Source organism: Rhinolophus hipposideros (assembly GCF_964194185.1).
Source record: "Rhinolophus hipposideros genome assembly, chromosome: 14".
NCBI classification, from domain to species: domain Eukaryota; kingdom Metazoa; phylum Chordata; class Mammalia; order Chiroptera; family Rhinolophidae; genus Rhinolophus; species Rhinolophus hipposideros.
In genome coordinates, this window is record NC_138060.1 from 15,233,475 (window position 1) to 15,261,427 (window position 27,953).

A 27,953-nucleotide genomic window follows, 5' to 3' on the forward strand; every position below is an offset into this window, starting at 1 on the left:
GAACCAAATATTCAAACTATTGAAAGAGAGAAATCATGAGCCAAGAATAATATATCCAGCAAAGATCTCCTTTAGATATGAAGGAGGAATAAAGACCTTTCCAGACATCCAGAAGCTGAGGGAATTTTCTAATACACGACCTGCACTACAAGAAATACTAAAGGAGGCTATTAGACCACCATCAACAGGGACAACTTGTGGCAACCGAAACATAAAAAGGGGGAGCGTAAAGGCCTGAACTGGAATATGGGAATAGAGAAAGTAAGCGTACTGAAGAAACTGGAATACTCTAAATATCAAACTTTCTTTTACATAAACTCAAGGGTAACCACTCAAAAAACATCCAAATCTGAAATATATACTGTAATAAAAGAAGAAACAGAGGGAAACATCATAGAATACTACCACACAGAAATAACAGACAAAAACAAAAAGGCAAAGAAACAATGGAGACACAGCCTTACCAGAAAACTAAAGACAGAATGACAGGAAATCCTCACATATCAATAATCACCCTAAATGTAAATGGACTGAACTCACCAATAAAGAGACACAGAGTAGCAGATTGGATCAAAAAACTAAACCCAACCATATGCTGCCTACAAGAGACACATCTCAGCTACAAGGACAAGCATAGACTCAAAGTGAAAGGGTGGAAATTGACACTTCAAGCAAATGGTACCCAGAAAAAATCAGGTGTAGCCATAATGATTTCTGATGAAACAGACTTCAGGGTGAAAAAGATAACAAGAGACAAAGATGGACATTTCATAATGGTAAAGGGGACTATACAACAAGAAGACATAACAGTCATCAATATTTATGCCCCCAATCAGGGAGCACCGAAATATACCAAGCAACTACTAACAGAACTAAAGGAAGAAATTGACCAAAACACAATTATACTAGGGGACTTAAATACATCATTGACAACTATGGATAGATCATCCAAACAGAAGATAAATAACGAAATCGCAGCCCTAAATGACACATTAGATGAATTGGACATAATTGACATATATAGAGCACTTCATCCTAAAACATCAGACTATACATTCTTTTCTAGTGTACATGGAACATTCTCAAGGATAGACCATATATTGGGACACAAAATCAGCCTCAGCAAATTTAAGAAGATTGAAATCATACCAAGCATATTCTCTGATCACAAAGCTTTGAAATTGGATATCAACTGCAAAAAGAAAGCAGGAAAAAACACAAATACATGGAGATTAAACAACATACTTTTAAAGAACGACTGGGTCAAAGAAGAAATTAGAGGAGAGCTCAAAAGATACATAGAAACAAATGACAATGAAAATACATCCTACCAAAATTTTTGGGATGCCGCGAAAGCAGTTTTAAGAGGGAAATTTATATCATTACAGGCCTATCTCAAGAAACAAGAAAAATCCCAAATAAATAACCTCATGTTACACCTTAAAAAACTAGAAAAAGAAGAACAAGCGAAACCCAAGGTCAGCAGAAGAAAGGAAATAACAAAAATCAGAGCAGAACTAAATGAAATAGAGAACAAAAAGACAATAGAAAAAATTAATGTGACAAAAAGCTGGTTCTTTGAAAAGATTAACAAAATCGACAAACCCTTGGCTAGACTCACTAAGATAAAAAGAGAGAAGACACTAATGAACAAAATCAGAAATGAAAAAGGGGAAGTTATCACGGACACCACAGAAATACAAAGGATTATCCAAGAATACTATGAAGGACTATATGCCACCAAATTTAATAACTTAGAAGAAATGGACAAGTTCTTAGAAACATATAGCCTTCCAAGGCTGAATCATGAAGAACTGGAAAATCTTAACAGGCCGATCACCAGTAAGGAAATTGAATCAGTCATCAAAAACCTTCCCAAAATCAAAAGTCCTGGACCAGATGGCTTCACCAGTGAATTCTACCAAACCTTCAAAGAGGATCTAATACCAATCCTGCTCAAACTCTTCCAAAAAATTGAAGAAGAGTCAGTACTCCCTAACTCATTTTATGAGGCCAACATTACCCTGATACCAAAACCTGGTAAGGACAACACAAAAAAAGAAAACTACAGACCTATATCTCTGATGAATACAGATGCTAAAATCCTAAACAAAATTCTAGCAAATCGAATACAACAATGCATTAAAAAGATTATTCATCACGACCAAGTGGGGTTCATCCCCGGGGCACAAGGATGGTTCAACATTCGCAAATCCATCAATGTGATACATCACATAAACAAAATAAAGGACAAAAATCATATGATTCTATCAATTGATGCAGAAAAAGCATTTGATAAGATACAACATCCATTTATGATTAAAACACTTACTAAAATTGGTATAGAAGGAAAATACCTCAACATAATAAAGGCCATATACGACAAGCCCTCAGCTAACCTCATAATTAATGGTGAAAAGCTGAAGCCCTTTGCTCTACGTTCAGGAACACGACAAGGTTGTCCCCTATCACCTCTGCTTTTCAACATAGTGTTGGAAGTCCTCGCCAGAGCTATCAGGCAAGAGAAAGAAATAAAAGGCATCCAAATTGGGAATGAAGAAGTTAAATTGTCACTCTTTGCAGATGACATGATGCTATATATAGAAAACCCTAAAGACTCCACCAAAAAGCTATTAGAAACAATCAATGAATACAGTAAAGTTGCTGGCTACAAAATCAACGTACAAAAGTCCATTGCTTTCCTATATACCAACAATGAAATCTCAGAAAAAGAGATAGAAAAAACAATTCCTTTTGCAATTGCAGCAAAAAGAATAAAATACCTAGGAATAAACTTAACCAAGGATGTGAAGGATTTATATGCTGAAAACTATAAGACATTTTTGAAAGAAATTGAAGAAGACACAAAGAAATGGAAAGACATTCCGTGCTCATGGATTGGAAGAATCAACATAGTTAAAATGGCCATATTACCCAAAGCCATATACAGATTTAATGCAATCCCCATTAAAATCCCAATGGCATTTTTTAAAGAAATAGAACAAAAAATCATCAGATTTGTTTGGAACCACAAAAGACCCCGAATAGCCAAAGCAATATTAAAAAACAAGAACAATACTGGAGGTATCACACTCCCTGATTTTTCCTTGTACTACAGGGCTACAATAATCAAAACAGCTTGGTATTGGCGGAAAAACAGACACATAGACCAATGGAATAGAATTGAGAACCCAGAAATAAAACCACATAAATATGGACAGATAATTTTTGACAAAGAAGCTAAAAACATACAATGGACGAAAGACAGCCTCTTCAATAAATGGTGCTGGCAGAATTGGATAGCTACGTGCAAAAGAATGAAACTGGACTGCTATCTGTCACCATGTACCAAAATTAATTCAAAATGGATCAAAGACTTAAGCATAAGACCTGATACAATAAACTGCATTGAAGAAAACATAGGTACTAAACTTATGGACCTTGGGTTCAAAGAGCATTTTATGAATTTGACTCCAAAGGCAATGGAAGTAAAAACTAAAATAAACAAATGGGATTATATGAAACTGAAAAGCTTCTGCACAGCAAAAGAAACTATTGACAAAATAATGAGGCAACCAACTGAATGGGAGAAGATTTTCGCAAACAGTTCCTCTGATAAGGGGCTAATATCCAAAATATACAAGGAACTCATGAAACTCAACAACAAAAAAACAAACAACCCAATTGAAAAATGGACAGAGGACCTGAAGAGACATTTCTCCAAAGAGGATATACAAATGGCAAATAGACATATGAAAAAATGCTCAACATCGCTAATCATCAGAGAAATGCAAATGAAAACCACAATGAGATATCACCTCACCCCAGTCAGAATGGCTTTCATCAACAAAACAAATAGTAACAAGTGTTGGAGAGGCTGTGGAGAAAAAGGAACTCTCATACACTGTTGGTGGGAATGCAGACTGGTGCAGCCGTTATGGAAGGCAGTGTGGAGGTTCCTCAAGAAATTACAAATGGAATTACCATATGACCCAGCAATCGCTCTCCTGGGTATCTACCCCAAAAATATAAAAGCATTTCTCTATAGAGACACGTGTACGCCAATGTTCATTGCAGCTTTGTTTACGGTGGCCAAGACATGGAAACAACCAAAATGTCCTTCGATAGATGAATGGATAAAGAAGTTGTGGTACATATACACAATGGAATACTATTCGGCGTTAAGGAAAGATGATATAGGAACATTTGTGACAACATGGATGGATCTCGAGAGAATAATGCTAAGTGAAACAAGTCAGACAGAAAAAGCAGAGAACCCTATGATTTCACTGATATGTGGTATATAAACCAAAAAGAACAAGACAAACAAATGAGAAACAAAAACTCATAGACACAGACAATAATTTAGTGGTTACCAGAGGGTAAGGGGGGGGGGGTGGGTGATGAGGGTAAAGGGGGTCAAATATATGGTGATGGAAGGAGAACTGACTCTGGGTGGTGAACACACAATGGGATATATAGACGATGTAATACAGAATTGTACACCTGAAATTTATGTAAATTTACTAACAATTGTCACCCCAATAAAATTAATTAAAAAAAAAAAAAAAAAAAAAAAAAAGAAAGTAGTAGGGACACAGTTGCTGATGGTAATCAAGTGTAGATTAGATAACCACTTGGTGGGAATGTTGTAGAAAGCAACTCCCAACACTTAGATGTGGATTGTTCTTCCAACACTGAGCATCTGGTTAGAGACCTCCTGTGGAAAACAAACCAAAATTAAGTAGTAGCATCTTAATACTTACTCCAGTCATCTTAAAATATGTGCACAAGAGTTCCCAACTTTAGCCTGTGTTTCTAACTTTTAGTTTGAGCTTCTTCAAGTACGAGATGAATCCTAGAAAGAAAAGCTACCGAGAGTTCTTTTTGTATGTTTAAGGTTCAAAAAAAATAAACATTTTCTTCATTTTTTTTATACTAGTAAACATATTCCTGAATAAGCGTTCTGCTTTCTGAGGCAGAAAATTAATTTTTTCTGTCTTGGCTATAAAGAAACAAGGTGTGTGTCCCCAGATTCACCCCAAATGTGTGTGTACCAAGCACTTGATAAGAAACAATACCATGCTCCTGGCAGGCAGAGAAAGTACAAGGTGGAGGGAAAATACAGAGTGGTTCGCAACAGCTGCGTTACTTATTGTTATGGAAACTTTCAACACCAAGTGGCCCTCAATATTCTAGACTGAGAAAGAGGCTCTTTCAATAGTCATGCATTTGATAAATACTGAGGAAGTGCCTCCTCTGTGCCAGGCACTCTGCTACATGCTAATTAGAGTCAAATAGGGGAAACTATATTCATCAAATGATCAAACAAATGAGGATGTAATTATGAGCTGAGATAAGAGTCCTTCATGAGATCACAGTTGATCTACTGGAAGGAGTAACAAAAGAACTCAGCTAGATTGGCAAGGGAGCATCAGGGAAGACTTCCCAAGAGACTGACATGAGCCGAAATCTGAAGGTTGGGTACGATTTCACCAGGCCAAGGAAGGGGAGGAACAGGGGATGAGACCATGGTCTAGACAAGGGGCACAGCCTAGGGATGGCCCCATGATGGTAGGGAGCTTGGCATATTCCAGGAATCGAGAGCCGACCAGTGTGGCTGGCGCCCAGTGAGTTAGAGGGAGAATAATGCAAGATGTGGTTGATAAAAGACACATAGACTAGTCTATACAAAGCATCAAAGACCAGAATAAAGATTATGGTTTTTCTCCCAAGTACAAAAGCTTCCCAATGACAATGAAGGGTTTAAACAAAAGATTGACATAATCAGGTTAGAATTTTGGCTATAGTGTGGAGAACAGAGAAGTGAAGCCAGAATGAATGGCTATGAAGGGATCAATTATGAGCTTTTGCTACAGATAATGTGAGGCAAGATATCTGCTTGGACTTTGGTAGTAGTAGAGATGGTAAAAAAGTTGGATTCAAAAGACATTTGGGAGGAAAGTTGACAGAAGTTTTCCTAAGAGCCTTGAGAATGTTCCACTTCACAGTTCATTCCTGTAAGATAAAGGTCATTCAACTCCAGCCTGTGGGCCAAATCCTACCCATGGCAGGATATTTTATTTTTTTTGGTAAGATTTTATTAGAACAATGCCATGCTCGTTTATTTACTTATTGCTTATGTCTGCTTTCACATTACAACAGCAGAGTTGAATAGTTGTAACAGAGACCTCCTGGCTGGTAAAGCCTCACTTATTTACTATTGGGTCTTTTAGAGAAAAACTTTACCAACCATGGATTTTATACTACTAGATACATTACCTCCATGATATTCCAACCCGCAGATGTTCTTAATTTGGGCTTCCAGGAGTCCATGAATGGCCTTCGGATGATCTCTGACCTCCTGAAATTGGAAATCAAACTTTGTATTTACATACATTTTCCTGGGGAAACAGTTTTCACCAGCTTTTAAAAAGAGTCTGTGAATTCCCCACAAAGTGAGATATTTCCCAGTCCACTCCCCAGTCTGTTCCCTGGCCACAGATTTTTTTTAAACCCAAACTTCTTTCAGTAAATAAGAAATATACTCTGGCACCAAATGATAAATGTCATTGTCTTGGCTAGAAATTGCTAAATTCCTAACATAAGATCTCCTGTATAAGTGTTTCAGTGGGCTCCTCTGACCCAGAACTTCATGATAGCAGGTAGCTCAGTGTTGTAAATGAGAGTTATATAATAATTATGGCTATGGTTTAGATTTCTCAAAGAATTACTCCCCCAAATAAATATGTAAATGTATACAAGATTGTAGATAGTTTTCATTCCAAGGGGATTCCTTTAAGGGAACAAATGGGTGGTCTTATCAGCCCACAGGAGCCTTTGGGCACAGCCCATGTTCTGGTGTCATTTTCTGTTGGCTAACGTATTTCCTCTATCTGACTCTGCACTCTTTGCTTCCCCAGGGCTATGGCACACAGGAGTTCAGTAAATGGTTACTGTATATAGAGAGAGATGATTAAACTGTTGGTTGCATGTATTTGTATATATGTGTATGTGTGTGTACACATACATAATATATTTATAGGAAACACATTAATTAAATAAATGTACATAAAATTGTCTTGTAAACAAAATCTTGTTTTAAATGAAGGAACTGAAACCATAGTTCATCTCAACTGAAGACATTATCCCCAGTTATAAAAATATCTGACTCAGTCAATGCTCCTTTTTTGGCCAGGATTTCAATATTAGATAAATCTGGCCATTGTGAAAATTCACAAGATGGTATTTATTCTTCATCTATGTAATATTTTTATATATGATATTTAATATAAATCCATGATTTTAACTCTTGAATAAAACACATCTTCTGGTGATAGTACTCAGCAGTAGGTATGCCTAGAAGTTCTTACTCTCCAGTTTTATGAGGAGATGCAGGGGTGGGAGGCCTGCCTGAGTCCACAAGAGGAAGGAGAAAGGAGAAGCACCTGAGCATGCAGAGAACAGGCTTGACTAAAAAGGATACTTATCCACCAAGGAGCTAGAGGATTTCGTAACAGGTAGATAGAGTCTCTCCTTGGGAGAAAGGATTATAGCCAGAGCTGAGGAAAGCAACCAAACAGGATCAAGTACAAAAGACGAAGAAAGTATAGAAATAGTGGAACAAAGAGCAAGAACAAAATCAATAAGAAGAGAGAAAAAAACCTAAAATGGAATACAAACAGAAGCTGATGACTCTGTATTTCCAATGAATAATACAGATGCTTCTTGACTTACCATGGGGTTATGTCCCAATGTCATCAATATCGTAAGTCAAAAATGCATGTCATACACCTACCCTACTGAATATCATCACTTAGCCTAACCTACCTTAAACGTGCCCAGAACACTTCCATTAGCCTACAGTTGGGCGAAATCACCTAACACAGTGAATACACTGTAATCAGTTGTTTACCCTTGTGATCACATGGCTGACTGGGAGTTGCGGCTCGCTACCGCTGCCCAGCATCACAGGACGGTATTGCACCACATATCGCTAGCCAGGAAAAGATCAAAATTCCAAGGACGGTTTTCACTGAATGCTTATCACTTTTGTGCCATCACAAAGTCAAAAAATTGTTAAGTCGAACCATCATAAGTTGGGGAACCTTCTATGTAACCACACTGAAGAGGGGAGGGGAAATTAACCCACGTACATTTTGAACATAATATTTTGACTGGAGAATAAAAAGAATTATAAACAGAGAACCTTAGAGAGTAGGTTACAGATTGTCTATTGGTTGTTTTGTTTGCTGAGCAATTCTGAAACTACTTTTGGCATGTTCTGTAGTTCAGAAAATAAGTGAATATATTGAGGATAATAAGAGCCAGGTTTCTCACTGTCAGAAGGGAGTTACAAATATGCAAAGAGGAAAGATGAGAACAAATATGTGGTATTGTATTAACATTGGAGAAATCAGTATGAACCCATGATTACAGATCAGGGATCATCAAACTTTTTCTGTAAAGGGCCAGATAAATACTTAACTCTGTCATTGTAGCGCAAAAGCAGCCATAGATGGATGATACATAAGCAAGTGAACATGTCTGTATTCCAATAAAAGTTCATTTATGGACATTGAGATTTGAATTTTATGTAATTATCATATGTCATCAAACAGTATTTTAAATATTTTAAACCATTTAAAAATGTAAAAAGCATTCTTGGTTTGCAGGCTGTAGGAAACAGGCGGTGGACCCAATTCACCCACATGCTCCATCATTTTGCCAACCCGTTTAGATAGAGAAATGATAGATGATTAGATAGATAGATAGATAGATAGATAGATAGATAGATAGATAGATAGATAGATAGATAGATAGCAAATGTGATAAAGTGTTTAAATTGGGGACTTTGGGTGAAGGATATGTAGGAGTTTTTTGTGTTCTTCTTGCAACTTTTTGATAAATCTAAAATTTTTTTTTTAATCAGAAAAAGAAGATCCCTGTATTTTTCATAGCTACTGCTAAGAAGGAAAATCATTAATCAAATCATCGGCCTGATAAGTAAATGTCTTGCCTTTTGTAACAGTCACACAACAACCCCCACCTACATTTTTCCCATGTCCATGGACCATGAGTAGGTGCTTCTACAGCCTTGTGTAGAGTTTCTAATTTGTCTCTGGGACTGTCATCATATGCTAACATTTTTCTCCTGTTCATCGTTACCCTCCATCATTCTTTCTGAGTAATGAGGTCACTGGGCTCATAATTTGTATGTGACCATGTAATTTTGTATAATGTAGAAATTTTTGGTCTATCACAATTAAGTGGACTACATAAAAGGCACTTATCAGAAAATGCCCCATTAGCTTGGAAGTCTGTGACAAATCCTTTTTGATGTCCTTAATGTGTTTTTATGAAATTCAATTGCACAGCACACACCCTTTGCTTATTTCCCTAACCATAATCTAGTGGTAGCTGTGGTAAGTAGTTGACTGAAAGTATCTTAAAATATTACAAATAAGAAATGGTAATTTTTACATTAAGATACTTTTTATACAAGAAGAGTGAATGACTTCCAAGGAAAACCTCTACTGTATAGACTTATAAGCCTTCTATCGTCTTTCACTGGTTTAATTTTAGCAGAAGCCAACTCCGACTGTGGTTTATCATTGTATGTAAAGCCACAGGATGATCTTCATAGATAATGAAGATGATGGTGGTCATAGCTGAAATTTATTGAGTACAATATGGTACCCAAATCCATGCCAAATGGTTTTCATCCATTTTTTCATTTACTCCTAACAACAAAACTCTATATATTTGGTCCCCTTTACCCTCATTCTGGGTGGTGAACACACAGTGTGATTTATAGATGATGTATTACAGAATTGGACTCCTGAAATCTATGTAACTTGACTAACAATTGTCACCCCTATAAACTTTAATTAAAAAAAAAACAGTAAGGTACTATCATTACCTCCTTTTTATAGCTGAGACTTACGATATTGAGTGAGTTGGTCAGGTGCTTATGTTAGGGAACATGGAGCTGGGATTGGCCTGGAGAGCCAGGGCTCTTAGTTGGGACTGTCTCCCACTGTATTAAGAGATAAAGATAGTAGGACATACAGAAATTTAGAAAGAAATTGTTTAGTCATGAGGACATGCTCCTGTTAAGAGAGTAAGGTAAACTATAGGGTACTGTATCAACGCAAGAAATAGAACTCGTGTTGGAAAACCCTTCCCATTCGCTTGCTTGCTCCCTTCCCCTGAAGAAATGCAGTAGCAAGCTTAGCAATGATGAGAAAGGCTCGAAGTGGAAGGCACAGTGACTCATGCCTTCCGGATGTCACCCACTTGCATCACACCCACCCAGGTATCCACTAGAGGGAACAGGGGACTGGAAAACAATGGAGGAGGAAGGAAAGTAAGATTGGGAAATGAAGTTGGAAGATGGAGGGAGGGACAGGGAATGTAGGAGGTGCTTTCTGGAGTGGTTTTGTTCCTGTTTGTAATGGGAGAACTGAAGGAGCGAGTCACTCAAGGGCCCAGCTCCCCTCACCTTCCCTGACACTCCCTTCTTTTGCCCTCTATTGCTCTGAAGCCCTGAATTAGTGCCTACTGACTCCCACCATTGCAGCTGGCCCTTGAGAGCGCCAAGACTAACTTCTGATTTGAATCACCATGTGGAATATTGTCATTCGTGACATGACATGTGACTTCATCAGGCTTTCTTACCCAAAGGTCATAAGGAGTTTTGTCTCTGCTGCATTTCTTCTGAGTTATCAAAATAATTTTCTTATGTGAGAGGAACTGTGCTACAGTTTAATAACAACAAAAATAAACTTTCGAGAATAACGTTATCTTTATTTGGTTGATGTATTTATTGAACAACTACAATCTCCAATTTATGATGGTTCAATTTATGATTTCTCAACTTTACAGTGATTTGAAAGCAATATGCATACTAAATTACATGAGATATTCAACACTTTATTATAAAATAGGCTTTGTGTTAAATGATTTGCCCAACTGTAGGCTAATGTAAGTGTCTGAGCACGTTTAAGGTAGGCTAGGCTAAGCTATGATGTTTGGTGGTTAAGGGTATGAAATGCATTTTCAGTTTAGCAGTGTTTTCAGTTTATGACGGCTTTATCAGGATGTAACCCCACAGTAAGCCGAGCTGCTCTGTAGTTAGTTAAGTGATTGACTCTATATTAACCGATGTATAAAACTGAATATGAATTTTTGGAAATCTTATCTTTCTGAAATATGAAGGAGGAAAAATGTTTCTTTGTGGAAGCCCCAGGGAATTAATAATCCAGGGGGAAAGTCAAGTCTGTATATGGATTTACAGACATATTTTTAAATTTACTTTCTCCTTTTCTATTTTAGGGACTGGTTAAATATGCTCAGCCCACCCATTGTTCCTCCCAGTCAACAGCCAGCCGAGCAGCATCAGGATTCTTCTGGAAGTTTGAGTGCTCAAGGTGGGAATCTGAAACATGCTAATGCATAGAAAAATAATTAATGATAGAGAAAATCAGTCTCTTTGAGATGCCACTGTTTTTATTAAATGCTGATCACTTAGGTTCACACACCCAAAATGATACAGTAAACTTGTGTCTCATTTTACAGGATGATAGGTTATTTGCAACTAAAAAGAATATAAGAGAAATTGTCCTTGTTCTTTTAACGGTTAGGCCCAGGGCAAAGTACTGTGTAAGGAGTAAGAGCATGGCTGTGGTGTCAAGTTGACCTTCATCTGAATTCCAGCTGCACCAATTCCTGCTGTGTGACCTTTATGGATTTTGGTTACCACATTTGTAAAATACTGCCCCCCTGAAGGTTTTTCATAAACATTCGATGAGGTATACTATATACAAAGCACTCCGAAAGGTGTCCACCAAATACTAGCGGTTGGCATTATTGTAAAGCAGACCCAATATTCCAACATCACTGAGATACGTATGTTTGTTAATACAGAGATATGGGTGCTTAGGGGTATTATTTGGGGTTGGTTTGTTTGTTTGTTTTCAGTTATCGTTGACATAAAGCAAAGGCCGGCATAGAGCTATGGTAAGTGGTGTTAGTAATGAAAAAATTGGAAGGAAGCAGGAATGACAATTTGCCTGGAGTTCCCTTTGTTGGCGAGAGCCATTAGTTTGAACCATTAGTTTCTGGTTGTGACTAGGGAACATGATTCTCAGGAGGATAGAGGAGGAACAAAAAAAATCTTTGATGGAAACAGAGGGCTTGAGATGGGAGGGATGGGGGGTCTGAAGTGCATATGGAGTGACAAATAACCTCAGAATGGGACTCCCTGAGACAGTTTTCTGAGTTGGACTTAAAAGATGGAAGCTCTGTATCTGAGATTTTTTTTAGAACACTGAAACCAATATAAATTGCTCCAACAAAGGTGCCAGTTTTTTGGGTGGGTATTGTTCCCCCCCCCCAACTGCCCCAGGGAGAAAGTGGAGCATCCCATTTTTCTTCAGGTACGGAGAATTCAGAGTGAAAGCTCATACATCTGAGTTGTGCATTTTGGCTGCCCAAGGGATAGAGATGTCTGTGTGATTTACTGTCTGAAATAGATTATGCCCCTCAAATTGGGAATCTTTTTAGAGGTGTACATTTATAATTACTTATGACAGAAAAATAGAATCTTGGCTGTCAGGAGGAGACCTTGCTGTGAGGGAACAAATAATATGTTATGTTAAGCGTCCTAAATAAGACACAGGAAACGGAGAGTGTGGTCCTTGAGCAAAGGCACACGAGATATATATATATATTAGTGATAAGTGACTGAAAGGATGTCTTAAAGTCACCATTGCAAAGGGCTGTTTTGACAGCAGGAGCTCAATTATGTTGAAAGTAAACAGAACGTCCATCGAAGGCAAATTAACAAATTAGATTCAAAGAATGATAAAAATATTCTGGCTAATGTTAACCAGTTCTGGCACCCCTTCTGCACGAGGTTTTTCTGTATCACCCTAGATTTTTACCAGTGGTCCTTTTCCATTTTTCTAATCTGGTTGGGTGGGTGGTTTGTAGCTAATTCATGTTATCAAAAACTAGTGTTTCCTATCTAGTTAATCTTTACATGTCATTGGCTTAGTTTTAGACAATAAAGCATACAGTTCATACTTATGAATATACCAAGATAGCATTTTCATCTGTTCCTACAAAGTGTTTGTTAAAGAAAAATGATGGGTTCAATTATCCAGTTTATATCATTAGACGGAGAAGGGAGGCACAATTGTGGGCAGTCTAGTACTTTTCGTGGGTTCCTGTTGCATAATATGATTAGCATTTAGTGTATGCCAGACACTACACTACTATTTTTATACTTTTCTGGTTACATTTAGCCCTCACAGCACCACCATAGGGAAGATACTATTTTGGTGTGTGTGGTTGTTTTTCACAGCTAAGGAAACTGAGGCACAGTTCTTGAATAACCTGCCCCAGATCACACAATAGTCATTAGCAGAGCTGGGATTTAAATCCAAGTAGCCTGGCCCCAGAGCCAACCACTATTTTTATACTTTTCTGCTTTTGAACCAAGTAGATAGTTTACCTACTCAAGAAAAATAATAATAATTTATATAAAACCAGGAATTGAAAGTTTATTCTTCTATTGAGAAATCCTAATCAATAGGAAAAACAAATTAAAACATCTCAAGGGCTAACTAGTTACGTTCTTTAAGAAAAAAAAAAAAAGTCAGACCTCTCGTAACCTGTTTCAGCCCTGGACCTGCCTCCCCCTCCCACCCAGGTTTGTCGGGAATGACAAGCAGCTGTACCAACTCCATGGGAGGGCCTGAGGGGTGCAGTGACTGTTGGCCAGATCAAAGGCAAGGCCTTGGGAGTGAGGAGCTGAATGAAGGACGAGAACACTGGGAGCAGGACTGCCAGGGCTGGGTATTTGCTTGTAGCCTATCTTCCTAAAGACCTTTCTAGACGATCTGATCTAAGTAGGTCAATCTCTCACTTCACCTTGTACATTTTCTTCACAGCCTTTTCACAGTTTATAATTGTGATTGGTTTACTTGTTTATTGTCTTTTGTCCTAAGTAACCTATTTTTAAGAGCAGAGACTTTGTCAGTTTGCTCAGTCCTGGATCCCTAGTACCGTATGCAATTTCTGGTGTATATTAGATACTCTAAATTCTCACTAGAAGAATAACAGGAAGGAGAAAGGGAAGAAAGGAAGGAGAGAAACGTTCTTCAACTGGTCATTTCTTCTAACAACCTTGAAAAAGTAAGGTAATGCATTGAATTCTTACTTTCAGTTTTCTCCCTAATTCCAATTATTTTTAGTATATTAGGTATATTTCTAAAATTCAACAATGAGAGTATTAAACTTTGACCCATACATTTTAGCAATTAAACAGTTATAGGTCACATTATGCAGCGGTTCTTAAACTTTATTTATAAGCAGTGGGCACTTTTCTTTCAAATGAAATTTCATATGGAATCCCAGTATATAAAAGAGAGAAAAGCAGAACTGTGAGGGTCTCAGAACGCTGCCCTGGGATTCTGATGAACCAGTTAAAAAGACTGATGTAGTCCAACCTGCTCCATTTGACCTTGCCCAAGGTCAAATGTCAGAGCCCAAGCTAGGATTAACACCCAGTCTTCCTCCACACCAGTGCTTTCCTGCAGAACTATTGCGCTGGGATGTAAAAGTGGCTTTGAAGGCTGGTTCAGGGAGAAAGGGGTCTCCCACCTTCGGACCTCTAGGATGAAAACAATCATAGCTAACGTTTATTTCATCTGCTTGTGACCTAGGCCTACATGTGCACTTTAGTTCTCCTAAGAGCCTACTAGGTGTAGGTACTATTATTATCTCGTTTTACACATGGACACAGGGACTTAGAGCAGGGAAGCGATGTGCTGAACCACAGCCCCTCCATGGGGAGGCCGAGATGCCCCCGTGCCGCTGGAGACTTAACTGCATTTTCCTAGCAGGGAAAGTTGGCCTGACCAACGCATAATTCTAGAAAACTTGCTCCAGGCCACACAAAAGTACGTGCACCCATCATCATACCTGCCCTTAAGACCCTACTTTATTCAGTACAAGTTTGTGTCACTGCCGCAGTTTCTGCTCAGCCAGCATGTCTCACATGTATGAATGCCACCTTAAAGGGAACAGCCTGGCTTCCCGCAGAGCCAACCAGCCAGCAGGAGCAGGACTGTGCTCTGTGCCATTCAAGAGGATGGAGAAATGGCCAGCTCTGCACAGCTCCTCCTGGGCCATAGTACACTTGCTGAATATCAATTACCATGGGCACGGGCGCCCTGAACACTTACTAAAATGTGTTTTCCTGGAGCTCGTGTGAAATGTAAAAACGGGAACTTAAGAGTTCAGAACTTACTTCAAGAAAACTGACCTTTTGAAAATGAACCACACTTTGCTTGAAAAATAGTTGTCAATTTGTTTTTGACATTTGTTCCTTTACAGATGTGACCCTTCAATTATTCATGCTTACCAGCTCCAAAATGGAATAATAATGACCTCTCCCTTTAGGCTCGAAACCTCTCTCCCAGTTTACATAGCTCTTGACTAAGAAAGGCATTGACTAACAAGGGCTTTTGGGGTTGCCAAAAGAGTCTCATAAAAATAACCTGTTTGTAACTTTTGTATGGCAAGGCCACATAGGCCATTCTTTTATGAACAATTGATTAATTGCACACGAAACATAAATAGCAACAGATGCTTTATTATAGATGTGATATCTAAATTACTAATAAAGAATTTACAGAAATGGCATGGCTCCTCAGAGCTAACCAGAGAGGGGGGATCTGGCCATCTGTGTGGCTCCAGCTGAAGAAAACTGTCACAGTCCTATTTCCTGTCACCAATTATTTGACATTTACCTCGTACTCTAAAGCAGTCTTCTAAAATGTGTTAGATTAGTTACCTCACCAGACATTATCCATCAAATAACTGTGGTACCCCTAGTGCTTGACGTGGCACCCAGGACATAGTAAACGCTCCACAAATATTTGATGAGTGAATGAGTCAACCTTCTGCCAATGGGAAAAAGAAGGATGATTTGGTCTACCTTTTGGATCTTCCCTGTATCTTGAAGATTTATTTAAGATACAAAGGAGACCTTCCCCCAATATTGGTGATTAAGAGTAATAGTAGAAATGAGCATTAATAAAGTACCTACTGTGTGCCCAGCACTGTGTCAAGTTTTCTGTGCATTACCTCACAATGACTTGTCCCAGCACTCTCAGGCATGGGGCTATGTTGTGTCCCCACTGTATAGGTGAGGTTAAGGTCTGTGACCCGGGCTGTGTGAATGTGGAGCAGAACGCTGACCCAGGCCTGTCGGATTAGACAGTCTGCAATAGGACCGCAGAATTCCCATTTAGGTCAATAAGAACTGTATGACTGAAATCTCCATTGAGATTCTTTTTAATTTAGGAAGTTCTCTTTATTGAAACTTTCTAGATTAAAAAAATTACTCTCTTTTGTATTCTCCTTAGACCCACAGAGCCCTCACCTCAACTCACAGATTATAAAAAGATTATTATTTATGATATTCTTGAATCCAGAGTCCCTGCCCCTTCCTCTGCCTTTTGTTCTCTGATGAACCCCGGGAATATATTTTCTCTTATGCAGCTATCAGGGTCCTTCGGGTGTCCTCTCTGCATAGAAGTGATTGGGGGAAGGAGGGCTGGGAATCAGTGCTCTCAGAAGTATAAAGAGATGCCTTCTTTTCTGGAGTATTGGGAGCGAACCCTGCAGTAGAGAAGTAAACACATTGCTGGTGTCTGAGGCTCTCTCCCTTATTCCAGAGCCACACCCCCACCTATTTATTCCCCAGATGCACCCAGAAGGGGTCCTGGCCCAGGATGTGATCCAGCTTCCCTTGCTAAAACTGGGATGCATTTTTCCCTAGCTGCAGTGTGGCCACCTTGCCTGAAACCAGACACTGTGGGCTCTGTAGGCTTCAGAGTTTCATAGTCCAGCTAGGGACCTTCCTTCATGTGTAACAAAATGCATTTAGAGTTGAAAGCCACATATATGGTTGGGGGGGTTTTCCCAGCTTTATTGAGATATAATTGACCTGATACATTGTATAAGTTTAAGGTGTACAGCGTGATGATTTGATATACAAGCACGCATTTGAATCACTGCACACTTATTAAGTAGAGACTGCCTAAAAATAATGAAATTGCAGTAACTCCTATTGAATCATCTAAACCCTTCAACATGTCACTTTAAATGGCATTTTCCAAGTAAAACACAATCACAGGTTTTTACAAAAGGGGTGATGTACTTGTTTCTGAAATAAAACCTGAACTATAATCATGGCATGTTATTTGCCTTCCAAAACACAATATAGCTTTCTAAAAGAAGAAAGTATCTTTTCATCCTTTTTATTCCATTGTTGGTCATTTATCTTGCTCCCATTTGAGTGCACATATTTGCTGAAAACCAAAATTCAGCAGTTCACAGTGGACTTTCTCAGGTTTTAGTGCAAGTTAATTTTGCCCTCCTGTGAAATATGTTGGTGGAAGAGTTTGCAAGCGCCTGGTACTCAGCAGAATCTTATCTAAAATGTCATCTTTATTGATCCTAAGGCTGACTGTTCCCAGTGGTGATCCCTCACCATTGAATTGTTTAAACAATAGTGTATTTGTATGCACATAAAAATACAGTCAATCAGTTTTCAAGATCTATAAAAGAGAAAACACATTAACTTTTTTTTAAAAAATTCTAGATGGCAGCATTAGAAAATCGAAAATCAAGTACAGTGTCTTGATTCAGGATTTAAAATCTGATAAACTAGTGCCACATCATTTATTTTCAAGCTTGAGAACTTACCTTATGCATGTAGGTTTTCTATTATCTGCAGTTAAAATGCATTAAATATAGATAATTAAGCATTTATATTAATTGACTTTCAAAAGGTGAACTGGAGGGATTATTTGCCTGAGCTGCCAAGGGGAGGGCAGCTAATATTGCTGCTTTTGGTCTGGCTCCATTGGTTTTTCTCCTGTTATTGCTGATAATCAATTCCAAAGTGGACAAAGCTGAAAGTTTGTAAATAGATTATTATCTGAAAGGCCATTTTATTTTACTAGAAATAGCTTTGTTATATAAGAAGAGTAAAAATGTAATTTGCTCTTAGTTTGGTAGCAGAGAATGACTTTATTTGTTAATTTGTCCTTTTAGGGTTTCTGTAGCCAGTCTAGATAGAGCAATCTCACATGTGGGAGAAAAAAAAACAAACTCTGCACTATCCAAGAATATAATTGAAAATTACCCCATACCCATGCACAATAATTATCTTTCAAAACATTTCCCATTGCTTGACATCATAGTGGTAATTGCTTAATGATATTATCATTTCATTACATAGGGCTTACAAGTGCAAAATGATGTAAGTTGGAGGCTTTGAAAATTAAGTTCGTATGAAAACAAAACCCTTTATCCACGTTTAAAGCACTTATTTCAATGTAAAATTATACATAATGCCACCCAATTTTTGTACAAATGTTGTTGGTAGAGTTTTAAAATTCATCCATTTAAAGCTTTAGTACTAAAAACCACAAAACCTGCCTTAATCCCATGGTTGTAATGCAAGAGACCCCAGTTTTGTAGTGATCTATGTGGGAACGAATGCATTTCTATGGCAATTATTGCTTCGGTCCGTATGTATTATGTATCAAAACCTCTACTGAGGAATTGGATCCACCCCATTCTTTGCAGTTGGGTGATAAAGACCCATGCTTCATGAAATTCATGACAACGGTTATTTTCATCTTGAAAGCTTCCTGACTGGCTGTAAAAAGTATTGAATTTTCGAATTAAATCACATCAGCTTAAAACTTTGTCTTTCTTGGAAAGTCAGGCACAAAATGCACTAAACAATTAAATACCATGTAACTCTTTTGTGCCGGAGGTTAGAATTTTCCCCCGTGTGTTGGAGTGAAAACAAGACATCACATGCCCAATAACTGAGATGGTTTGATCATAATCATTTACCTCAGTGCTGTGTGGTTTTAACATGACAGCTGACGGAAAAATTAGTTTTACATTTTGAAAAATACTTGATTTTTGGTATAAGAATTGTTTTTATTGAAAGGTGAATTCATCATAATGTCCCATATAAAACTAGTTGGGAGCTTTGTGTTTATTCAAATCCACTATTTTTTTTTCTTTTGATAAAAAATCAAACAGATACAGTTTGGGGCTAGAGAATAAGGTAGAAATGAACCTACCCCACTCGTATCTAACTCAGATATCTTATGTTTTCCATGATGATGATTATAACAACATTTATTGAGTACTCACTGTTTGTGTGCTGTTATCTTATTTAATTCTCATAGATACTATAACGGGTACTATCCTTACTGTACATCTGAGGAAACTGAGGCGCAGACTGCTGAATTTTCCCAATGTCCCACAGCTGTGAAGTGGTAGAAATGGGATCTGTCTCTATGAAGCCTTTTCTTCATATTTTATGTTTTATCAATGTTCCTGTTCTGAGTTACTAAAACTGTCATAGCTTATAGTTCATGATTTATTTTATTATTGTTGTTGTCCTTAATAGTAAGAGTAATGATCATTTATGGAACAAGCATTGTGAGCACTGTGCTATGCATATTATCCAGTGTCCATTTTAGTCTTTCACAAAACCCTATGGAAGGGACATTGTTGCTCCCATTTTATAAATGAGCAAGTGAAGGTTCAGTGAGGTGAAATCACCTGTAGCCAGCCTGAGGTCACCCGGGGAGGAAACAGCAGAGCTCCCATCCATGCCAGGTTGTTGGATTCTAGAGCTCAGGGCTGTTCTTAGCCATGCTGCAGTTGCAACTCCCACTTTAACTCCTTGTTAACCGTGAACATAATAGCTGTTTTTGTTTCGTGTGTGCATGTCACTTCCACAACTAGACTGCTCAGTCATGTAGCAGGCATACAGTAGTTATTTCCCGATAAACTGATTTTGTTCTGTTCTCTGAAGTAGCCCAAATATGAAAGGGATGATAGATCGAATATCTGAAAGTAAAGGATGTGTACATTCTCCTTTGATGTGCAGAAGTGACCTAAAAGGGGTCATCTTCGATATAAAACAACCACTTGAAAAGCATTCCCAACCTCTCCTACGTAGAGGAAAGAGGTGGAGGCCGAGCCCTGGGGACCACTCTTAAGATAACAATAGAAAGGAAAAGAAAGGCCACCTGCCTTCTCTGAACTCCTGTTCTTAGTAAGAAGCTGTGCACCGGGCTCAGGTCAGCTGCCCCTGTTAATGTGGCCGTTAGCTAAGTCCTGTCATACTTCAAGGACATGAGCCACTGCAGTTAAGCATCCCAGAGACTCATCAAGGCACCACAGGGACAACTGGATCTGGTCCCCTGTCCTGTACAGGGTTCATCTACAAAAGCTCACACAAATGGTCGTCCTAGTTCTGGCTTCCCCCTCCCTCGAGTCCACGTTCCATTTCCTGGTCAGCTCCAAAGTTTAGAAAATTCTTCCTTGTGTTGAGCCAAACTCTATCTCCTTGAAACTACCCATTGATTCTATTGCTTCCTCCTGCAACCCCACAGAATCTTCATTTCTTTCTCATTTGCCCCTCTTTTATGGACTTAAAGCCAGAAGGTCTGCTGTCGCTGCCATCAAGCTTGCTCTTTTATGGGTTTAATGAGCCCAGTCCCTTCAGGCTTATTGAGCTATTTGCCTCTGCTCTCTCACATGGACTCTCATCTTTGTCAGTGATTTTTAAAATACGACAAATCAAATTTCTTTTGTTTCCAAACCTGATTTTTTTACATGTGGGACACTGTTACAATTTCTTATTCTTTTTCATGTTTAAATTCCCGTAATGTAATAGCTCACAATTGAATGTGTTACACCACCTTCTTAGTAAAAACATCAAGCCGATATGTTCGAAAGAGCACTGAACTGAGAGTCTGAAAACCCAAGTTCATCCCTGACTCTGCCTCCGTCTCACCAAGTGACTTCAGCTGAGCTATTTAACTTTGCAGACCCTGATTCCTCATCTGTAAATTGGGCACAATAATTCCTGCCAATTTCACAGGATCATGTGGGTCAAATGAACTACTGTATAAGAGACTGCTGTCTAAGCCGGTACGGGCTCTACCAGGATGTTACGAAGCAAGGCAGACAGAATCATTCCTCTGCTAAGAATTGCTTTTTTTTTTAAGAATTGCTAGAACTACATGCAACTCAAGAGAGTCAGCTGATTTCCTGTTTTGCCCATGTCACTGCACACTCCTTGAGAACAGGGCCTGTTTCTTATATCATCGCATCCTCAACATCTAGCTCAGTGCTTGGCACCGGGAAGGATCAAATTAAATGTTTCTGGATGATCAGAAGATGGGCAGAAGAATGGCTGAAGAAACAGGCCCTGGTACAGTTTGGGACCCCATCTTGGCTCCCTTCCTTGGACGTAACTACAGTTTGTCACTGTCCTGACAGTATCCACGCACCAGTTTGATCTGATTTTGTTTGATAAGATGTAATCCCACCATTACCTCTGACTTCCTTCACTCTGGGCAGTGACACTTAAGGTCACGGGCTTTGTTTCACAATCATTTATTCACCCTTTCAAAAAACATTCAGTGTTTATTGAGCCTCTGTGACGTACCAGCGCTGTCCTTTGCCCACCACCTTCCAAAACTGACCCTGGTGAGCTCGTGACCCACAAGTTTGGTTTCTGTGGTCCTCAGTCACCTGTGCTAAGGCAGAGAGAGGAGGTTGTTAATCACCCCCTCCTCCCTGAGCCTGCTCTGATTTTCTCCAGCTCAGGGAAGTCTTCCCCTCCCAGCCTCAGCCTCAGAACTCCTATTATTGGATTTTCAGAAGCACTCAGAAGGCACTCATTTGCTATGATGGCATCAAGTACCCAAGTACTGAGCACAATACTGGGCACACATAAGGTACTCAGGAAACAGCTTAGTAAAACAATTTTCTTTCAGTCCATGCCATTTGTTGGAAACCAGCCAAACCTTGCTAAATAACTTAGGCTGCAGGAGTTCTCTTCATCCAAACCACACAAATGACTGTCACAACAACAACAACAACAACAAAACACCTCAAGCCATGTTCATATTCCCAGCAAACTTGACAGACCTTCCTACCACTGATTAAATTACAGATCACCTGACATTGTGTTTTCCATCTCTGTTGTATGCTTTATGTGTCTTATATTTCTAAACAACATTTTATTTTAATTCATGTTTATTCAGTAGTCTTTTTAGGATGTAGGAATGGGAACGGTTCTTTATTATGTCATCCAGTTTGCAGTGTTTTGCATTTGTACAGCTCTGGCCCATGAAGAAGTCTAGAACGGTGATCAGATAGTTTTAAATCTTGCTCCAGTTTCCCCAATCCTAATTACCATAACCCATTAGTCCTTTGGCCCTCTCCCTTCTCCTTTCCCCTCCCAGCCAGTTCTCCACACTTGGTTTTCCTTATCCTTTATAGTGAAGCTGCCCTTGTGATCACTGTTTCTTTTCTGTCTTACACTGCATGGTCTCATCATGGCGGCAAGGCTCCCCCTCTTGCCAGCATTGCCATTCTGCCACAAAACAAAAGTCTCCCAGGAGAGATGGTGACTCCTGTGCACTGCCCTGCTGATGTTGCCATTTAGCAATTCCTGGCCAGGCCAGCAGCTAACTGTCTATGGTTCCCCTTCCCACAGGTGAAGAAGACCTGAGTATAGAAGAGGACGAGGAAGTGCTGACTCTTCTGTATGACCCATGTCTGAACTGTTACTTTGATCCCCAGACTGGGAAATACTACGAGTTGGTGTAATCTCTCCTTCCAGGGCAAAGAATGGCCACCCTTCAGCAGAGCCCGACAGAAGTTCTGACTCTGTTGACACCACAATGTGTGTGTCAGGCTGGCCCACAGAATCAAAAGTAACTGAGATTAGTTCTGTAAATAATGTTCACTGTTAAGAATACCAACATTCCTTTTGTAGATGCATGGGACTTTTTGGAACTGTGAAGAAATTAATACAGAGACAAGACGTTAGGACTTTGAAGGGGTTCGTATTTGTTGGTTCTTGTCCTACATATAATTTTGTTTATTTTATATAATTTTATGTAAACAAATTAAGAGTTATTAATTCAAAATTTTTGCAGTATTAATCTGTAAATGATGGCGTGGTATACGGAAAATATATTCTTGTTTAAAAGATATCTGGGTACCTTTTATTTTACTATCTATTTGTGTTAAAAATAAAGTATGATGATCAAAAAATATCTCTTTTTTTAAAAAGATTTTTAAAACTATAGCTCACATGCAATATTATATTAGTTTCAGAAGTACACCATAGTTATTCAATGTTTATAAACCTAAAGAAGTGATCACCATGATAAGCCCAGCAGCCATCTGACACTGGACCACGCTATCACAATATTATTGGCTATATTCTCTATGCCGTATGTTACATCCCCATGACTCATTTGTTTTATACCTGGAAATTTGAACCTCTTATTCCCATTCTCCTTCTCCCCCCTTTTTTAATTTTTCAATTACAGTTGACATTTAATATTATTTTATATTAATTTCAGGTGTACAACATAGTGGTTAGACATTTATATGATTTAAGAAGTGATCCCCTGACTAGTACCCACCTGGCACTATACATCGTTATTACCATATCGTTGACTATATTGCCTATACTTTACATCCCCATGACTATTTTGTTACTATTAATTTATGCTTCTTAATCCCTTCACCTTTTTCACCCTGCCAAACAACCTCCTCCCATCTATCATACCAACAAATCTAGGACCCACCTGACACTATACATATTTATTACCATATCATTGACAATATTCCTTATGCTATACCCTACATCCCCATAACTACTTTGTAACAACCAATTTGTACTTCTTAATCTCTTCCCCTTTTATCACCCACACCTACAAGCCCCCTCCCATCTGGCAACCATCAAAATGTTTCCTGTATCTATGAGTTTGTTTCTGGGGGATTTTTTTTGTTTGTTTTGTTCTTTAGATTTCACATATAAGCAAAATAACATTGCATCTGTCTTTCTCTGTCTGATATACTCCACTCAGAAAAATACTCTCTAGGTCCATCTATGCCGCTGCATATGGCAAGAACCCATTCCCTTCCCTGGCCAAGCAACATTCTGTTGTATACATGTACCACCTCCTCTTTACCCATTCTTCCATTGACAGACACGCAGGCTGCCATCACATCTTGGCCACTGTAAACAATATGCGATGAACATATGGATGTACACGTCCCCTCGAAGTAGAGTTTTGGGTTTCTTCAGATAAATGCCCAGAAGTGTGATTACTGAGTCCTTCTTTGTCTCTTATAGCCTTTGTTTTAAAGTCTATGTTGTCTGGTATAAGTATTGCTAACCGAGATTTTTTTTGTTTTTTGTTTGTTTTCCGTTTTCATGAAATAACTTTTTCCATCCCGTTACTTTCAGTCTGTGTGTGTCTTTCCATTTGAAGTGAGTCTCTTGTAGGAAGCATATGTAAGGGTTTTGTTTCTTCTCCATTCAGCTCTCCAATATCTTTTGATTGGAGCATTTAATCCATTTACATTGAAAGTAATTGTTGATAGATATGTAGCTATTGTCATTTTATTATTCATCACTTTGATTTTTTTTTCTGTCTTAAAAAAAGTCCCTGTAAGAGTCCTTGTAATACTGGTTTGGTGGCGATGAACTTCTTTAGCTTTTTCTTGTCTGGGAAGCTCTTTATCTGTCCTTCGATTTTAAATGATAGCCTTGCCGGGTAGACTACCCTTGGTAGTAGGTCCTTACTTTTCATCACATTGAATATTTTGTGCCAATCCCTTCTGGCCTGCAAAGTTTCTGTTGAGAAATCAGCTGACAGTCTGCTGGGAGCTCCCTTATAAGTTACTAGTTGCTTTTCTCTTGCTGTTTTTAGGATTCTTTTTTTGTCTTTAATCTTTGCCATTTTAATTATAATGTGTCTTTGTGTGGGCCTGTTTAGGTTCATCTTGTTTGGGATTCTCTGCACTTCCTGGAATTGTATGTCTATTTTCTTCACCAGGTTAGGAGAGTTTTCAGTCATTATTTCTTCAAGTAGGTTCTCAATCCCTTGCTCTCTCTCTTCTCCTGGTAACCTTATGATGCGAAAGTTGTTATGCTTTATGTTATCCCAGAGGTCTCTTAAACTCTCCTCATTCTTTTGGACTCTTTTTCCTTTCTGCTGCCTTGTCTTGCAAATCGCTGATTTGATCCTCTGTTTCATCTAGTGTGCTGGTGATTCCTTCTAGTGCATTCTTCATTTCAATTATTGTATTCTTCACTTCTCACTGGTTCTTTTTTATGGTTTCTATTTCCCTTTTTTATGCTTGCTATCTCTTTGTTGAAGTTCTCACTAAGTTCCTTGAGCATCCTTATAACCATTATTTTGAATTCTATCTCTGGTATGTTGCTTGCTTCCATTTTGTTTAGTTTTTTTCCTGGAGTTTTCTGCTGTTCTTTTATTTGGGACGTATTTCTTTGTTTCCTCATTTTGGCTGCCTCTCTGTGTTTATTTCTGTGTATTATGTGGATCTGCTACATCTTTCAGTCTTGGCAGGGTGGCTTTATGTAATAGGTGCCCTGGGTGGCCCTGGCACAGTCTCTCTGGTCACCTAGGCTGGGTGCTTTTCCCTTGTGTGGGTTGTATGTGTCCTCCTGTTATATATGAGCCTTGATTGCTATTGGCATGTCAGAGGGTGGGATTGAACCTCAGGCTGATTGGCTGTGGGGTTTGGCCACATACAGCTTACAAGCAGCTTACGAGTTGCTGTGCAGGGGGCTTACCCCACTGAGTGGGATTCACCCCAGCAGGCTCTGGTGCCTGTTGGGACTGCTCTTTGTATGTGCTGCTTGTGGGGAAAATTTGGTGGTGCTCTGCTGTGGTCTGAAGCCAGCCTCCAAGTATGTTGATTCTGGGACCTCTTGAGAGGGTCTCTGGTGCAGGCCATGTCACCCCCTACCTGTGACCAGCCAGGGACTACCTGGTAGGAGCTACAAAGCTTTCTCTGGTTGTTTGCTGCCTGTGCTAAAATTGGAGGTATGTGGGAGAAGCCACACTGCAAACTAAGCACATCTACCACCAGTACCAGGTCTGGGGTAGCTCTGCAAAAAGCCAGGACACCCTGAGGCCTGCTGCCACCTGCCAGCTCCCTTAACGTTCATAAAGCCTCATGCCTTACGCAAGTTGTGTAAAGCAGGGTCTCGGGGAATCACTGGAGTAGGAAGAGTCGTGGTCACTAGGTTAATGTAGACTCTGGTTTAGTTCCCATGCTGAGCCTAGAGCTACTCAGCATAAGTGTCAGTTGCCAGTTGCCACCCACCTGGGGCCCACAGAATCCCATAGTTTTCTAAGAATGAGTGCAATTTGGGCAGGGCTGGCTCCTCGCCAGAAAGGGCCTCAGGTGTTGGGTGAGTTGGGTGGGACAGGGTCTCAGTGAGTCACCAGGGTGGAACAGCAATGCTCACCAGACCAATCAGATTCAGATTTGGCCTGTGGGGGCGGGCTCAACACAGGAAAGATGGCACCTGCCTGCCGGCTGCACAGAAGGATAACCTCACACAGGGAAAATGCTGACTGTCCTCCAGGCCTCCCCCTGAAACCACACACCTCAGTTTGCCTCCCCATATGGCTCCGGTGCCTCCCAAGTCACCATCCCTCTGCCAGAGCCCAAGGTGAGTGCTTGCGAGTGAGTGAGGCTGTGCGCGGGCTGTTTAAGAGGACGTCTGGGACAGCCTTCCATCCCACCTAGATGGTCAGAATCCCCACTGTTTTACACAGCCGGATGTTGTGGGGGCTTCTCTTTCTGGCACCAGTACTCAGGCTGGGGTCCCTCACTTTTCCTGGGGGAAACTCTGCAGTTGGAGATACCCCTCCTGATTCTCAACCTCCACCCAGAATGTGGCGTCTCATGTCTCCACCCCGCTACCAGTCTTGACGTGGCTTCTTCTTTAATCCTTAGTTATAAAACTTCTGTTCAGCCAGACTTCAGATGGTTCTCCAGGTTGATTGTTCTAGAATTTAGTTGTAATTTTAATGTGTTCATGGAAGGAAGCAGGCCCAATGTTTATCTACTCCACCATCTTGGATCTCCCAGAAGAATACTTTTTAAACTGCTTGTTTTTATTAACCCCATTTTCGTTACCAGAATATTTCTAGGTGATATTTACCTTTCCTTAGACTCTTAGAAAAGGAAATGTTACAAACTGGTCAGACTTTATGATCACCTTTTATTGGCACTGGGCCCCGCTACTTCCATTTCATTCTGGTTAATCCAGAGTTTGCCAAAGATCACAACATTGTTAATCACTTAAGCTGCTTAGTGCTGTACTTTGCTTTTTTTTTTTTTACCTGTTATCTCTGAATTTTAATAATATGATCCAAATCTATTTCCATGAATCCTGATTTAAGAAGAAGTCATCCATTTGAACACCCCATACACCTCACTACTTCTGTAAGTTGGGCCTAGAGAAATTGGGGGGTTTCCTTTGGTCTTCAAGGTTATGTCACTGTAATTCTGCTTGCTGCATCAGAAGGAAGAAATCGTGTGTGTCCTGAATTTGAGTAGATGCCCTTGAATTGTGTGCCAAGCATTTTGATAGTGAACTCAAGGAAGTACTTATATTAGCTGGCATATTTTTTTATTTAATAATGATTTTTAATAAAGAAGAGTAACATTGGAAATGAAAAATTATTGGTGTATAGTTGGATTTAATGGCAGTACTATAATTTCATTTAATGTTGCTTGATAGAGGAAATAAGAGCTCTTTTTTGCAGGAGTAGATTTGGGCTCCTGTTCAAAGGAGCATACATTATTTAGAACGATGTTTTTGTATGATAAGCTTTTAATCCTATTGTTCATAAAGTATACCTTTGTTATGAATTTCTCTCCAAGATCTTCATACTTACAAAATGCAAGGAAATATCTGAGGCTTCAGAAAGCATTCAGAATGATAAACTAGTTGTGTTATCTTGATTATGCCCTTGAAG

General features: G+C 39.3%; 1 protein-coding gene across 4 annotated transcripts in view; it reads left to right on the forward strand.

Moving 5' to 3' along the window:
• Positions 1–23,184, forward strand: part of CFAP20DC (CFAP20 domain containing) — a 268,931-nt gene extending 245,747 nt beyond the window's left edge. For 2 of the 4 annotated variants that reach the window (XM_081072082.1, XM_081072081.1), the window contains 2 exons: positions 11,338–11,432; positions 22,628–23,184. In XM_081072082.1, coding sequence (XP_080928208.1) covers positions 11,338–11,432; positions 22,628–22,740 — 208 coding nt within the window. In that variant the 3' untranslated portion in view covers positions 22,741–23,184. The remainder of the gene's footprint in view (positions 1–11,337; positions 11,433–22,627) is intronic. The other 2 variants (XM_081072079.1, XM_081072080.1) reach the window with 1 other exon arrangement.
• The last annotated feature ends 4,769 nt before the right edge of the window (positions 23,185–27,953 follow it).